Genomic DNA, 18,753 nt, shown 5'->3' with positions numbered 1-18,753 from the left:
TTAAATAAATACTAAGAAAATCATAACATTATTGTTATTATTATTATTATTATTATTATTATTAATAAAGTATAAGTAAAAGTGTTATAATATTTAAATTTTTTTAGTTTAAAAAAACTACAATATTTTTTCGTTGTTTTAATACTTTCACTCTCTCTCAAACAAAATCTAATTATTTATTATAATTATATTTCTATTTATTTTATCTCTCTCTCTCTCTCTCTCTCTCTCTCTCTCTCTCTCTCTCTCTCTCTCTCATTATACTGTTGTTTAGATGGCATTGTTTTTGTTAAGCAAAAAGTTATAATTTTATTTTTTAATTTTAAAAAAGTGTAATTATATGTATATTTGAAATTTTTAGTTTAATATATAATAATAATATCCATTTAAAACACATATAGAGAGACAATGATAAATATTTTGTTAAATTTGTTGTCGATTAGTTTGGGTAGTTATACACACATACATACACACACACACACACACACAAACCTACCACACCAAAAACTACATGAGCGCCTATTTGATAAGGATCTGCCGATCGGCACAATTTCATAATAATAATTAGTATCATTTATTTTTTTTAGTATTATTATTATTATCTTATAATAATAATTTAAAATATATCGAAATACAGTAATAAAAATTATAATAAAAAAAATTACTACAAATTTGATTATCTATATACAGTATTATTAGTAGTATTATTGTTATTATTATTATCATTGATATACATATATATATATATATATTAACTCCTCTTTAGTAGTGAAAGCAATATTATTATTATACCCCCAATGATAGCCCCCCCTCATTTGAAACAAATAGTTTATTATAAATGTTATTAGTTTTTTTTTGGTGTTAATTTGTTTTATTGTTGTTTTATTTTATTTTTTTTTAATTTGTGAATTGATTTATTTGTTTACTAATTATTATATTAGTTTTAAAAAAACATTTTTGTTGTTTTATTACTCTCTTAATGTATATACATATATATACAAACACACACACATAAAAATCAATGTATCAATAGATATACTATAATATATATTTTATATATATATATATATATATATTGAATGTATAAGTGAAGTGCAAATGTTTTGGGGGCACATAATTAAAAAAGCCTTGTTTTTTGTTAACTATTAAAATATTTGGGTTTATTTAGTTGAGTTAAGTATTAGTAGTAAATACATGTTTTATTAAAAACTGTTTATTAGTATTTATATATGCAATAAATATATATATATATATATATATATATATTTAATTTAAACGATTTTCATATATAGTATCTACTATATATCTATATATCTATATATATATATATATATATAAAGAGATGAAATTTTATTTTATAAATATTGACTCAAAAAATTAAATAGCAATTTATTTCATTGAATCTATTTTGATGCAATCATATTTTTTTTAATTATTGAAACTAAATTGGTTTTTAACTATCAAAGTGTTTTAAAAAACACCTATCTTTCTCTCTCTTTCTCTCTCTCTCTCTCTCTCTCTCTCTAATTATTTATCAATAGCATGTTTTTATTTAGTTAATCCAAATTTTTATTTAAAGAAAATAATAATAATTAAATATTTGTTTTCAAACTAAGCAATTTGAAACTAAATATGTATATGTATTAAATTATACAATTATATATAGTATGAAAATATTTTTGTGTCGCTTATATATACTGTATTATTAGCCATTAGCAACAAATTATTATTTTTTTGTCAATTATCAAATTACAGGTGCTGTTAGATTTTGATTTAGGATTTACTTAATGCTAACCACATATATATATATATAACTAAACTATTATAAACCTAATTGATAGCCAAAAAACCTAAATACCATTTGATTATTGTCTGTCTAATGGATGAATCGTTTGTTGAATTAAAAAAAATAAGCGAAAAATTGAATTTTAAAATTTTTAAAAACAAAACACTTTTTTCAGTGTATATTTCAAGTGTATTTAAATTTATTTTATGATAAAATCCAGTTTTCAAAAAAAAAAAAAAAAAAATAAATAAATAACTAAATAAAATAATCAATTTTTCTATTAATCCATACAAACACTAATAACAAGTTTAATGGTATTATTACTTTTATTTATTTTTTATTGTATCATATATATATTGAATATAAAATTTTTGTATGTGTTTTAAATAATTTTTTTATTTTATTTGTAAATCAGAAAAATGTAAATCAATTTATATATATATATATGTGTCTATGTCTGTGTAAATGTTATCAAAATGTATAATCAATATATAAAATGCGAAAAATATTTATATAAAAATCAATAGATTTTTATTTATTTATTTTTTCTATTTTTATTAAATTTATTATTATTATAACATTTATTAATCTCATTAATATCCATATAATGTAAATATTATATCACATATTATAATATACAGTAATTTTCTAATTTATATGCAATTTATTGTAGAGATTCCTATATTTTCTCTCTCTCTCTCTCTCTCTCTCTCTCTCTCTCYCTCTCTCTAATTGTATGGCATGTGTGTGACAAACAAACTAAATAAAAATAACAACAATTAAATTATTAGACAATTAAAATGCCAAAGAATCCAGAGCACTGGTAGGTAATGACTAGATATGACTACTTTTCCCTCATTGAAACAGTTATACACGTATATAATAATATTTGAAAGACAGATATGGATTATACAGTTATAATATCTTTTATTTATTTTTTGTTTTAAATGGCATACCTGTGTGCAGCAAAAAAGTGAGTGTTGGTTAGGTTAGGTAGTTTAGGCAGTGGTGCCAATAATTATTATCAATAATTATAATAATATGAAGGTATAGATAGGATAGAGAGAGAGAGAGAGAGAGAGAGAGAGAGAGAGAGAGAGAGAGAGAGAGAGTTAAGTAAGAAAAAAAAGTAGAGAGACTTTATTTTATTTATTATTATTATTTAATATTTAAAATAAAATTAAGTACAGCTTCTCCTGAATCTTTGGCGATGACTATACCTCTGCCTAAGGCGTGGTCCCCGTCCGACATAGATATTTGGCTCCGAGTGAGAGCACTGGGATTTTTGAGGTCATCCCTTAATGTGTTGTTTGTACAGTATATATATATATATACTATACGTATATATGTAAAAAGGGTTTGCATTGAATGTATATATATATATATATATATATATATATTATACATGTATGTATGTGTATGTGCTCTGAGAGATGAAAAAGAAACATACAATTAAAAAACAAAACTAATAAAAAAAATTACATATAATTGAAATTATTAAGAAAGAGAGAGAGAGAGAGAGAGAGAGAAAATGCTTTTATTTATTTTATTATTATTTTAATTTTTTAGTTGTTTCGTATTTTTCTATATTTATTATGAAAAACCAGTGCTTTTTTGTGTTTCTAATATCATTAATTTATTTGTTGTTGTTTTTTGTTAGAAAGAGAGAGAGAGAGAGAGAGAGAGAGAGAGAGAGATCCAAATTATTTTTCAGACATAAATTAAATATTTATTTTAAGTTTTCCTATAAATCTTGGCACAGGTATCTATCTACGATACCCACTATATTATATCGATATAAAATTTTTTTATGTATGTATACATGTATAACAGTTTGTCTATGTGTGTGTATGTATGTATAGTATGCATGTGTGTGTATGTGTGTGAGTGTGTGCTAGTTTGAATTGATTTTTTAAAAAAATAAATAAACAAAATTATTATTATTATTATTATAGTTGTTAAACACTTGTTATTGAATACACAATTGAATAAACATAATACACATATTAATATATATATATATATATACTATATATTAAATAAATAATAGTTGTAAAATACTCGTTAAAAAACTAATGGTCAACACATAAACAATTAGATTATTGTATTATATATATATATTAAATCATGTAATAAAATTAGAAATAAACTGATTTTTGTTTAATTATATAATTTTGTTGTTGTTATTATTATTATTGATAATAACTACTAAAAAATTTTAAACAGATTGTTATCATTGTTTTTTTTATATTTTAAAACAAAAAAAAGTAAAAGGGATAATCAAAATAAATATATATTATAATATACAGGTGTATATAATATATATATATATATAATATAATACTAGAGCATTACTATCGATAAAAATGTTTTTTTATTTTATAAGCCAATAATTATAATTTACTAAATATTTTATTTAATGATTTTTCTATGATCTTAATAATAATAATACATTTTAATATTTTGAAAAAATTTATCATGAGATCTTTGAATAATGTTTAAGTTAAAATTTTTTTTTAAAAAATATATATTTAAATTATATTTTCAAACTATATATATATAATTATTATGTTAGAAGTAGTAGTTGTAATGTTTGAAGATTTTTAACGTTAACTTATAGTAAATTTTAACGATGCAATCAAAAACTATTTGATGATAAAATTTTTTAACAATTTTTATTTTAATGATTTAAACAAAATTATTATTATTATTATACACTTATATAGGTATATATATCAAACAGGTTAACTCACTAACACACACACACACATATATACACACCTAACCTATCAATCCCTATGGTGTATAGTATATGTAATTGTGATCTCATTTTTTAAAATAGTTATCGGGTTTAATAGTACATCAAATTAGATATCAATCAATCAATGATTTAAAACCTCATTTAAATTGTATTGTACAGTAATATACTAGTATATAAAATACTATATAATAATAATACTATGATAAATAAAATCAAAATTATCCAGATTATAGATTTTATAAATGTTTTATATATATATATATACTGTGTATATACAGTATATATACTTAAAGCGAATCTGTTTTATTATCATTTATCAAATTAATAGTATTATTATTATTAACATTATTAACATATTTTCATTGTTTGGGAAAAAAACTTTTTTTCATTTTTTGATAATATATTTATTATATTTTCAAATGAAGCAATAGTTATAAGAAAAAAAAGTATTTTATTTTTTTTGTTTTGTTTTAAAAATTTATTTATAACTATAACTTTCAATTGTTTTGCTTGTAATTTGAGTTTCATTTTTCATATATGAAGAAAATGTGAAAAATATTATAATTAATAGCCTCTCCTCCTATATATTTTAAATTTATATTATAATATAAATTAAAATACATTATATGAATGAATACAATTAGTATCTAATCGATAATCACAAAAAAAACTTTATTTTCATTATTATTATTATTATCGTTTCAATTGTATTGTTCAATTGAAATATTAATATAATAAATAATAATAATAATATTAAATAGCATTTATACTCATAAATAATAGTTTGTTATAATATTTATTTTTATAACTATTTTGTAAAAAAATTTCCATAACTTTATTATTATTATTAAAGTATAAATAAATAAGCGATAAAATTATTAATAAAAATTATTTTATATTTTTAAATAAAAGATAATTGTTGTTATTATTACAGTAACAAACATTAACAAAAATAAAATAAAATAAATAATTTTACATATTTTTTTCAAGGATGATATATGTGTTGACAACAAATGTTATTAATTAATAATATAAATAATTTTTTTTAAATAAATTACTAAATTATACCAATAATAATAGCTATGTTTTTGTTGTTGTTGTTGACCATTGAATCTAATTATCAAACAATTATATCTAATTGTTTTTAACTAAACTAAATGACACAATAAATAATGAAATATTTAAATATTTATAAAAAAAACAAATATTGTATAAAATATAACACGTATTTGAAGTTATTTTACAGTATAAAAATAATTACAGTTAGATATGTTATGATTAATAATAATAATAATAATATTTTCTATTGATTTATGTGAATATATATTTTTTGTTTAAAATAAAATATATATACTTTTATAAAATTAGTTGATATTATTATCTCATATCTAATGTGTTGAAATATTTGTATTAAAATCAAAAAAAAAAAAATTAAGTGCATATTGTTTTGTAAATTTTCTATACTATTATCCATAAGTATAATCTTTAATAATTTTTGTATACAAAATCAAAAAATATTTTAATAATTTGTATTATTATATAAACATACAGAAAAAATGTATATTATTTATTGATTGCGCAAAAAAATGATATATATATATATATATATATATATATATAATAGTAATTATTCACATATTTTTATTAAAAAAATAGTAATTTATTTTGCATATTTCAAACATAAACACAATACTAATAACAAAATGAGTTTTATTAAAATAATAAAAAAATATTAGATATATTTAAATAACAGTAAAAATTTATTATAAATTTTTTTTTTGGTATTCAATGTATGTGAAGGAATGTCCGATTTTTTTKGTTTTTGTTSTTATTGTTTTTGCTATCATTTTTAATAGAGAGAGAGAGAGAGAGATCTGGCTATTCAAGTATAAGGTGGAGTATATTATGATATATTAGGATAGTATGTRTGTCTGTATGTATACTATTTGGAAATAATATTAAATAACTTTCCCCTAAAAATAAAAAATAAAAAGTTTTTCAAGATATGATAGCCCTTTCCTTTCCTCCCATTTTTACCTAACAATACATGAATACTGAATGATAGTGAAACTAAAAACATAAACTAACAAAAAAAAAATTGTGATTTTATTTAATTTCATTTTTTTCTATTAATTTCATTTCATTTTCTCTCTATCATTGAATACTTGATGTTATTATTTGTTGTTATTATTATTATATTTAATTGGAAAATATTTTTCACACAATTAAATGAGATATTTGTTGTTTTATATGTTATTCTCTATTCTCTCTCTCTCTCTCTCTCTCTCTCTCTCTCTCTCTCTCTCTTTGTTGAGATTATCCACAAAACAATGGTTTTAACAACAAAAATGCATTTATATAATGTATATATCTATTTCATTATTATAAGTTATGTTCAAGTATATGAGATTTTTATGCTATGTAATAATAATAATAATTATAATATATTAATATATATTTGAATTTAATTTAATTCATGACACAAATAATATCTTTTTATATTTTTTTGATTATATTTAATATCAACAAAAAATAAAGAGTTGAAGATTTTTTCCCATAATATTATTTATTATATTTAATATTTAGATTATTATTATTTAAGAAAAATTAATTTTATTTATATTTTAATCATTAGTTATTATTATTATTATATTTTTACTTTTATAATGTTATTTTATTTTGTATATAACATATTTATTATTATTATTATTATTATTATTATTATTATTATTATTAATTTAATTCATATTTATGTTTGTCCTCAAACACATACATACAAACAACAGTTATTTATTGTATTGTATTTTATTATTATATTATATTACAGTAAATATTATTTTGTTGCTATTTTTTTACTATAAAAATACTGATAAACTGTATATACAATATATATATATATATTATAAGCATTTTATTATAATAGTAAACATATGTAAATAGTGCAGCAGCTAAGCGCACCGTTATGTTTAGTATTATTATTATATACCTGTCCGCCCATTACCATCATCACCATCATTAGCATAGAGCACACATATACCACATACCAGTCCAATTTTGATGATGATTATAATGATGATGACCTAACCCTATAACATAAACAGTATATACATATACTACACCTCCACCTCCTTATTAAAAATAATTTTTCCCCCATTAAGTCCATCTCTCAACTCAACAACAATAAAAAAAATTTTGTTGAAATCGTATTAATAATAATCAAATAAATCAGATTATATTTTTTCTTCTCTCTCTCTCTTTACATATTTAATATTTGAATTAATATTTTTGTTGGTATTATTATAATAATTTATTATATTTATTAAAAATTTATTTAAATAAATAATAATAATGTTAATAAATATATTCATAAATTTTTTTACCAGTTTTAAAAAAATGTATTAGTTTAATGATAATAATATAATTTTACATTTTTAGCAATTAATATTAATATATTAATCATACAGTCTATGTAAAGTATGTAAAATTTTTGTATTATTATCTAGTTTTGTGAAATATTATATATATATATATTTTGATAAAAAATTATTATTATTATTATTATGTATATTTCAATATCCATTTATGGCCAACTAATCCCATATGAAAACAAAATTGATTGGGAAGAGTAGTATTGTTGGCTTATGGAGATCAACAACAACAATGAGTGAGAGTAGGCATACCTTTCCTACACTATAGCAGTCAATGTGGGTGACAGACAATAATCAATAGACATATCAAAAAAATCAAACATCACATCAAAGATTAATAGCTCATACAAATAAAAATGAACCAAAAAAAATAAATATTTTTTTTTTGTATTTGTATATTATATCAAATAGTTTTTTAAAAAAAATAATATATTCAACAGTTTGAATGGGAAAAAATGTTTTTTTTTTTGAAAAACAATAAACTGTATAAGTGTATAGAAACTTCAATCAAATAATTTTTTGTAGATATCTTATATATTTATATATATATATATATAACAAAAAATATGTATATTAATTGTATATAACAGTATAAAATGTGCAAATTTATTATGATGGGTCTCAATTAATATACAGTATATATATCTATATCTATATATCTAATACAATACAAAACAAAATTGTAACATAAAAATCAAAAATATCAAAATTTTTTGATACAATTAGGCAATTGAAAGGTGCGCTAAATGTGCGATAAAATATAGTGAGATATATATATATGTGAATAATAATAATAATAATAATGAAACAAAAAATTGATTGATACATAACATGATTTTTTTTTGGTTGTTACTATCATACAAACTCACAATTGTATTCAAACAAACAAAAAAATAAAATGATTTTTTTTGCATACAATTTATTTATTTTCACTCTCAAATAACAAAAAAAAAACTAATGGCCAACCCTTTTGTACTGTTTGGTAATGATTAGTAATGTAATGTTTTTACTGTATATATGTTTGATACTGAAAAAATGTTTGGGTCAGTTATCTTCAAATATCAACACAMWMAYAAAAATTAAGTATAAATAAAACTATTATATGTTTGATTACCTAAATGTAAAATAGATATTATATATATATATATACCAACAAAATATTACAAAATATTAATAACAAATAATCAACAAAAATAAATAAATATGTATTTCAAGTACAGTATTGATATGAGAAAAGTAAAAGTTTGTGAAATCTGAAACAATAACAACAACAAAAAGTAATATTAAAAACAGTATTATATTATTATTATTATAATTGACAGTGAATTGAATGATTGTTATTATGAAAAAACTATATATATATAATATTTTTCATTTTACACTCTCATTCATCTTATATAAAAAAAAATAAATAATAAATTACACACAAAAAAAACTACTAACAAATACAGTTTGTTGTTGAATACCCAGCAAACAAATAATAACAAAAAATAACAAAATTTCAATTTCAATTATTGTTATAATTTCAACAATAAGCATATAATATACAATATTATATTATATGATAATTTACAACAAAATATATATATATTATTGTATTTAGTTTATTATATATATACTGTATATTAAAGTTATTTAAACTATGAAAACCACTTGTGTTAAGGACATTATTAAAAATTTTTTAATTTTAATAATAATAAAAATAATCAATCAATTGAATTGTTTTTTTTAAAAAGTAAAAATTCAATCTTTTTTAAGAGAAATCGCATGTAATACTAATAATATTATAATTATTTTTTTGTTTGTTATTTATTTGTACAAAAATATTATTGTATAAATAACTAATATAAATAACAATAATTTTTTACTATCTATCAGCGATTGATAATGTTTTTGAAAATAATTTTGAAATATATAATAATTTCATCATTAATTTGTATATATATTTGAATTTTCTTTTGTTTGTTTTTAATAAATGATATTCAATGTTGAAAATTATAACAATACTAAACAAAATAATAATTATCTATTGATTAATCAATAATACTATATATATATATATCAATAGTTTTTTAATAATTGAAATTTTTCACTGTTTTAACAATAATATCAGTAATATTTAAGTAATAAATGTTTTTTAAATATTAATATATCAAAAAATTTAATTAAATTACTCAAACATTTTCTTCAATGTTTTTTTTGTTGTTGAAACCAATTGATATGTTAACAGTTATATTAAGTTTATAATTGAAAATGATTTGATGATTGAAAAAACAAACAAACAAATAAAAAACATATTTATTAAATTAGAGAGAGAGAGARAGAGARAGAGAGAGAGAGAGAGAGAGAGAGAGAGAGAGAGAGAGAGAGGAAAAACTTAATGTATTCAAGTAATACATTACATCAAAAAATACATATAATATTATCAAAAAAAGTGTTATTTTTATACACATATTTTTTTGTTGCTTTTATATTATAATTATTAGTATTATATCATTGCTAAAAATGGGAGACAAATCTTTTAAATCAATCATTTTTATTTAAATGAGACATTTTTCAACTAAATATATATATATATATATATATATATATATATAGAAAATCATAAAATAAATTAATGTTTTTCATACAAAAAAAACTCATTTTTACTGTTAATTCATCCAAATTTGAATATATATTTTTTCTATGCATTAAAAATCTAATTTAAAACTAAATATTTTTGTTTTCATTTTTTTTATTTAGTTTTTATTTGTTTTTTTTGAAGTGTGAATCAATCAATAGATTTTAGCATTGGTTTTATATTTATGCAAATTTTTCTTATAGTTTTTACTTTTTATTTGCTACAAAATTTTTGCCTCATTATTATTAGTGTTTAAAATATTATTTTTATTTATTGATGAAAAATAATATAATTATATATATATATAAATATATAATTTTGTTTTCTATTTTTCTTTCATCAAAAAAAATTAATACTTTGAAGATAACCTAAATATATATTTATTTAAATTAGAAAAATAATTTAATTTAACAAAAAAACATATATTATGATATCATTAAATGTTTTTTTAAAAAATTGATTTGAAACGATTTATTTTAATTAATGAGAAAAAAAATTTTTTAGTTTAATATTTCTGTTAAAAATATGTAACTATTTAACTATATTATTGAAGTTTTTTTTAATTTATTGTTTTAATCGTTAATTTTTTGTTTGTTTGGTCAGAAATATTATGATTTGTTGAATGTTTTTGGGCTACAATTTAACCATAACTTCAGCCAAAATTTATAATCAAAAAAAAATATTTCATATTATTAATTAATTATTTATTAAGTAAATATTATTGTTTATAATATATATATATATATATATATATATATATATATTATAGAAAATATATTTGCAAAAAAAAATTTGATTAATTATTTTTCTTACTAAAAAAATATTTTTTTATAATTCATACGATTTTTTTGTAATAATTTATATGATTTTTTAAAAATAATTTATATGTTATATGAATTTATATAACAATAGGAGTTAATATAACAATTAGCTCATAGAGACTATTAATTATATAAATAGTTTGCACACAAAAAACAATAAAAATATTATATATATATATATGTTTATATTAATATATTACTTATTTTACTACTCAATCATCTGCTATTGTGTTTTTATATTTAAAAAAACAATTGATTTAACATTAAAAAATTATTTTGTAAAAATTAATTTAATTATTATATATATATATATATATAAAATGCATTGAAAATAATTTATTACAATTAATTACTAATATTTTTGATAAACACACACATTGAAGTATTGTAATTAAATCAGTTTTATATTGTTTTAATATTATATTAATATATTTCAATATATATAATATATTATAATATTGTTTTAAAACTTATAATTAAATTGAAATATTTAATTTTTTTACACACATTAATTGAAACCTTATATTCAAATACCTATTAGCAAATAAAATATAAATAAAATAATTTATATATTTATATTAAAGTGCAATCATTGCTATTTATTATTTAAAAAATTTTTACTTAAAGCATTCATAACGAATAAATATAAAGTTTTTAATTTTTATTATATTTAATCTGTAAAAATGTAAAAAATTTTCAATTAATTTATGCAATTCAAAGTGAAGCTCTAGTTTTTTAAAAATATTAAATACATATATAATACAAACATATATATATACATATTAATTATGAAAATATAATATTATTTATATTAATAATATATGGGTTTTTATAACACACACACACACACACACACACACACACACCCTATTATTTAAAATACTGGTATAGTTTTATAATATATTTAAAATATTATGTATTTTTGTTATTATTATATGTTTTTATAATAATAATAAAATCTGTCAAAATGTTTTCAACAATTTATTCTTTATATATATATGATATTTGCATTTCATTATACAGTATTGTTATACATATATATATATWTATAAATTATTTTAATATTATAATCATGAAGTTTGGCTAATATATAAATTGAGTTAAATATTTTTTTAATGATTAATAATAATAATAATACAAATTTATAATTATCATATAATTGCTCAATGATGCTTTTATTTCAGGGCTCAAGGTTATTTTATTTTATATTATTTAGTTTATATATTTATATATATATATATACAAAATATAGTACCTATATTTAAAATATTATTTTTTTTAAAAAAATAATTAAATTAATAAGTTACAGTTAAATTGTGTATTGTTAAAATTATTTATAAAATTTAAAATAATAGTATCTATATATATATATATATATATATATATGTAATACAAAATAACAATACTAACAATTGATAGCATTGATAGGAGTAATAATTATTTTTGTATAATAATATAATTGAATACAATAGAAATTAATTTTTATTTATTTATTTATTTTATAAGTCATCAATATATATATATATATWTATAATTATAATAATATGTTTTTTTTAAAAGTATATAATGTAATATAATATGTATTACTAAGAAAATATTTTTTATCAATGTTTTAAGTACACGAACTAGATAATTTTTTTAAATAATAAAAATAAATAAATAAATTCATTAAAATAGTTAATTAATTTTTCGTTGCTGTTATTTGATGATTATAATGATGTTTTTTGTTGTTGTTATTGTTGTGATATTTGTTAATAATAATAATAATAGTAATGATGATTGCTATTGAAAAATATTTTTCATATATATATATATATATAATATTTATACATGACTTTCCCTCTCTCATGTAATATAATAATAATAAGTTGTTTTTCTATGGCTTAAAGTGTTTTTAATACACAATTAACTTATGATTATTATTATTATTATTATTATTTTTAATTAATATATAGATTTCATATATTGTAAACTAAACATTATTACTATTATTATTATTATTATCAGTTTATAGTTGAATTGAATTTTATTGAATTGCATTTGTTTTGCAATAGATTTGTTATATTCAATACCTAATAAATTTCAAACGAAAAAAATAACATTTTTCAATGCATTTATATGTCATCTGAAAATTTCAACAAAAAAAATCTTTTACATTAATTCAATTGATTTGATTTGTATTTATTGTTGTGTATTGATTGGCATTAATTGTTTGTGATTTTTATTTATTTATTTTTTATATATATTATCAAAACAAAAATTCACACATGTTTTTTTGAGTTTCTCATTAATAACAAATATTAATTATTATTATTATTATTATTTTCAATGTTTCACTTTTCATTAGACATCATCATTCAATAATAATAATAAAAAAACCAATTGACATGAAATATATTAAAAATTATATGAAACATATATATATACAGTGTATTAGTTTTTTTTCCACTGATAACTATTAAGATTAAAAATTTATAAAAAAAATGATTATTAGTTTACAATCCTATTAATTAACCTATAAAATTGAAATTTATATATTAATAGATATTTAAGCAATAATTTTATTTTATTTGTTAGTTTATTATAGTTGTCAATAATATTACACACACACACACACAAAAAAACCTAAATGTCAAAACAATTTTTGAGGTGATTAAACAAACACACAGTTATAATATTATTATCAATATTATTATTATTATTATTATTATATTAACAGTGTATTTGTTTAACTAAAATTTTGAAATTGAAAAATTACTTTCAACTAATAAACAAACAAAAAACTTTCACACATTTTGTCAAAAAAAACTGAAAATTATAGTCTAAATAACAGTTACAATAAACCTTTCAAAACAAAAAACAATTAACATTATTATTATCATTACTAATAAAAGTTTAAAACAATTTTGTATGTATTTTTATAGTTGACTAAACATTTAGATCTTCAACTAATGTTAAATATATATATATTAATTTTTTTTGGATATTAATGATTACATAAATTATAATTAATAATGAAAAACTAAAATAAAGGTAATTTCAGGTTAACAAAAAATTTTACTTTTATTTAGCAATTTTTTAACAAAAATATAATAATGTATTTAAATTTTTCTGTGTATGTATAAATTGATGATTTATTTTAAATATAATAATAAAATAAATTTATAATAGGATTTTCTTTAATAATAATCATAATAATAATAATCTATTGATTATATATAATGATTATACAATAAAAGGCTTAAATATTAATATTAATAATAAAATTTATTTTATTTTTTAAAAAATGATTTATACTTAAATTATGTATCTAGTACATTGATAACACACACATAAATATACATATAATATATATACATACAAACATATATATATATATACTAGGTACTCTATGAATTTTTAATTTTAATAAATAGTTTTTTTTATTGATTTAAAATATTATTTAATTTATTATAATTATGTATACAATAAATACTAATAAATAAATGGGATATTTGTGTTAATCCTTTCATCGTAAATATAACTAAAAAAAATTTAAACAAAAAATAAAATATTTCATTTATTGAATAAAATTAAATTGAATATTATATTTAATACGGTATTTGTTTTAACTGTGAAAATACATAAATCATAAATTTTTGTTGTATGAGAGGAAAAATTATCTATGATTTCAAATAAATAATATTTGTTTCAATAAACTATTAATATATATATATATAATATAATTCTAGTAATCAAATAAATCAAAATATATATTTATAATTTTCTAAACGAAAAATATTAATTAAAATACATATTTAGTATATACAGTATATATATATATATGATAGATATATATTAAAAGATATTTAATAAATACTTATAATATATATAAATATATATATATAGTATATATATATAATTTACTAACTAAACTAATATGTGTCACACAAATAAAAATACATAAATAGGATTAAATCGATATTTAATACATATATTTTGTGCTTTAATTTCCAGATGAGTGTGCCTTTCATTTAATAGATTATTATTATTATTATTTTGAGGGCAAAGACTACCAGTGCCTCAAATTAGGAGATCGTGTGTGTGTGTGTGTGTGTGTGTGTGTGTGTGTGTGTGTGTGTGTGTGTGTGTGTGTGTGTGTGTGTGTGTGTGTGTGTGTGTGTGTATTGATAGGGCACTGACACATGTATCTTAAAGGGCCTGGATGTATGAATAGTTTATAATTTATATATATATATATATATATATATATATAATATATAGAGTGAGAGAGAGAGAGAGAGAGAGAGAGAGAGAGAGAGAGAGAGAGAGCAGTTTGAAGAGATGATTATTATAGATAACATTACATATCTGTCATAATTTTGTTTCAGATTTTATTTTTTTATGTTGAGGTGATTGGGATGTTGTTGTTGTAATAGGAAGGGATAGTTGTTTTCCTCTCTCTCTCTCTCTCTCTCTCTCTCTCTCTCTCTCTCTCTCTCTCTCACTCACTAAGTGTGTGTGTATTGGGGAAAGGGCTGTGTCTTTGCCAATCAATTCCTGGTTTTTTCTCTTTTGGTTTAGTTTTTTCTGTTATTTTTAGTTATTTTTTTGCTACTCTTTCTTTTCTTTCTTTTTTTTGTTGGTTATTGCCATTAATTTTTTTGGGAGATTATAATAATAATAATTATTATTATTACTAATATTACTACTGTTAGAGTATTATCATTATTGCATTACACATATTTATTTATTTATTTTTTTGATTTTACTATCCATTAATCGATAATTTAGTTTTTTTGATGTTTGATATTTCTAAATACACAAAAAAATATATTATAAAACGTTTTTTTTTTGAAAAAAATATAATCTTAAATAATATTTGATCTCATTTTTTAAATAATTTTTTTCTCTCTTTCTGTTAGCTATACATTGAACTGACACGAGAGGTGAATAAAGGCTGTGAACTACAGTTACTATCGACGGATGTCCTACTAAAACATGAAGACCCGACAAACGATACCGAAAAGAGAGCCGAAAAAGCCACCGACTATTTAAGGTCAGTCCCAAATTAATGGTCTAACCAAATAAAATAATTATATTATATATAAAAAATAAACTAAAAGATAAAAAAATAATACAAATATACATATATATATATATGGCACACACATGTATTCAAATATTCAAGCGCTGCTAATAATACGGTAGTATTACTACTATTACTACTGACCAACCAATTGATAGATACACACAAAAAATCTTATAAATAATTAATTGAAACTATTTTTTGTTTGTTTGTCAATTGCTTATATATATAAAGTCTGTGACAGAAGGGTGCGAACTGGTTTTTGCTTAATATCTCTATAACTAATTGAGCTAGATCAATAAAAATTTTATGAGAAACATGGAATCCTGGGACGTATAACTTAGTATAGTTAGTTTTTATAGATTTAAGCTTATGTAGCTAAGCACCGGTAGGTGCCATATCTCTAAAACTATAATAAATATCTAAATTCTGATAATGTGAATTTATATATATATATATATATATATGTGTGTGTGTGTGTTTTTTAAAAAATTATAAATTTTAAACAAAAAGCAAAAAAATGTAAAATTTGTGATATTTTGATATTTTCTAGGAAAAAAGTGTCAAGGTATTTTGTTATGAAATTAATCTATTATTATTTGTTATTTTATATAATAATTATTCTATTTACAATTTTTAATTATCATGCTTAGTTTTTGAGATATTAAAAAAAACATTTTTACCATTATATAATTTTTTCTTATAAAATTTTATTAATTATATTTGTTACTAAATTTATATAATAGTAAAAATGTTTATCTTTTAATATCTCAAAAACTAAGCATGATAATTAAAAATTGTAAATAGAATAATTATTCCTAATAAAATAACAAATAATAATAGATTAATTTCATAACAAAATACCTTGACACTTTTTTCCTAGAAAATATCAAAATATCACAAATTTTACATTTTTCTCTTTTTGTTTAAAATTTATTAATTTTTTAAAAAATTACTGAAACACGTGTCTAATGAATTTTCACCTAGTTTAAATTCACATTATCAGAATTTAGATATTTATTATAGTTTTAGAGATATGGCACCTACCGGTGCTTAGCTACATAAGCTTAAATCTATAAAAACTAACTATACTAAGTTATACGTCCCAGGATTCCATGTTTCTCATAAAATTTTTATTGATCTAGCTCAATTAGTTATAGAGATATTAAGCAAAAACCAGTTCGCACCCTTCTGTCACAGACTTTATATTTAATATACAAAGTATAGAGAGAGTGAGTAAAGGCACAGTTAGGTATTATTTTTTGCATAGTTATCATTATTACTATTTGATAGTTATAGTAATAATTTAAAATGTGATCCAAACGGATGATCAAAACACAACAACAACAACAATATTAATATTGATTGTCTCGTTATTGTTATTACTATTGTTTTGGTATCAATTGTTATTATACGGTATATGAACCAAACAATTGATGTATATATGGATGTATATATATATATATATATATATATGTGTGTGTGTGTGTGTGTTGTGAAAAATCATTGTTACCAACAAATAATAATAATTATTATTATTGGTTATTATTCAATGAATGAATGAATGACAATAAAAGTCATATACAGTATATATATATAACTCTCATTTATCAATCAGTTTTTAGTTGGCTGCAGCACCGGTAGATTAGTGAAGCACACATAGTTTCAATAATAATAATAATGAGCTGTAAGAGAGTGAGAGCACCCGGCAGATAGTTAGATATTATTGTCTATAGTTTTATTACTTAATAGGCATCATATACTGTATATATAGTAGTATATACCAGAAAAAAAATAAAAAGTATTGACTTATAAATAGATGATTGCCATCAATGGACTTCCTTACAGCTGCCGGTGTTCACCTAATACATCATAAAAATCACATCCCTGAGCTCTCTCTCTCTTTCTAATATTTTGTTACTTGTACTATACTGACAATTTACATGAGGAACTGTATGTATATGTGTGTGTGTGATTGTAAACTGTTGTTTTGGGGATGCAATCAATGGGAACCGTCAGACAGTACTTCATATATACACACACACACGCTTCATACACGCGACCCACCGGACCCATAGCTCATACCTACCTTAATGTACGGTACTTATATAATGTATACAGTATTTGTATGTATGTGTGCCATGAATCACATCTATAGACAGACAATCAACTATTTATTATTATTATTATTTTGTGATGAAAATGATTATTACAATTGCCTATGTATTTACAAAACAATAACCATTAGTGAAACAACAACAACAACACA

General features: G+C 19.1%; 1 protein-coding gene across 1 annotated transcript in view; it reads left to right on the top strand.

The window, feature by feature from the left end:
* Nucleotides 1-18,753, top strand: part of LOC128962805 (histone-lysine N-methyltransferase MECOM-like) — a 122,602-nt gene that overhangs the window by 64,883 nt on the left and 38,966 nt on the right. Inside the window, exon 4 of the mRNA XM_054309206.1 lies at nt 16,321-16,454. Within this exon, the coding sequence (XP_054165181.1) occupies nt 16,321-16,454 (134 nt within the window). The remainder of the gene's footprint in view (nt 1-16,320; nt 16,455-18,753) is intronic.

This window comes from Oppia nitens, unplaced genomic scaffold, assembly GCF_028296485.1.
Source record: "Oppia nitens isolate AA-2021 unplaced genomic scaffold, nextdenovo-longstitch-racon4-pilon3 scaffold6_pilon_pilon_pilon, whole genome shotgun sequence".
NCBI lineage: Eukaryota > Metazoa > Arthropoda > Arachnida > Sarcoptiformes > Oppiidae > Oppia > Oppia nitens.
The sequence above is the reverse complement of the archived record's forward strand: the minus strand, read 5'-3'. Positions and strand labels throughout refer to the sequence as shown.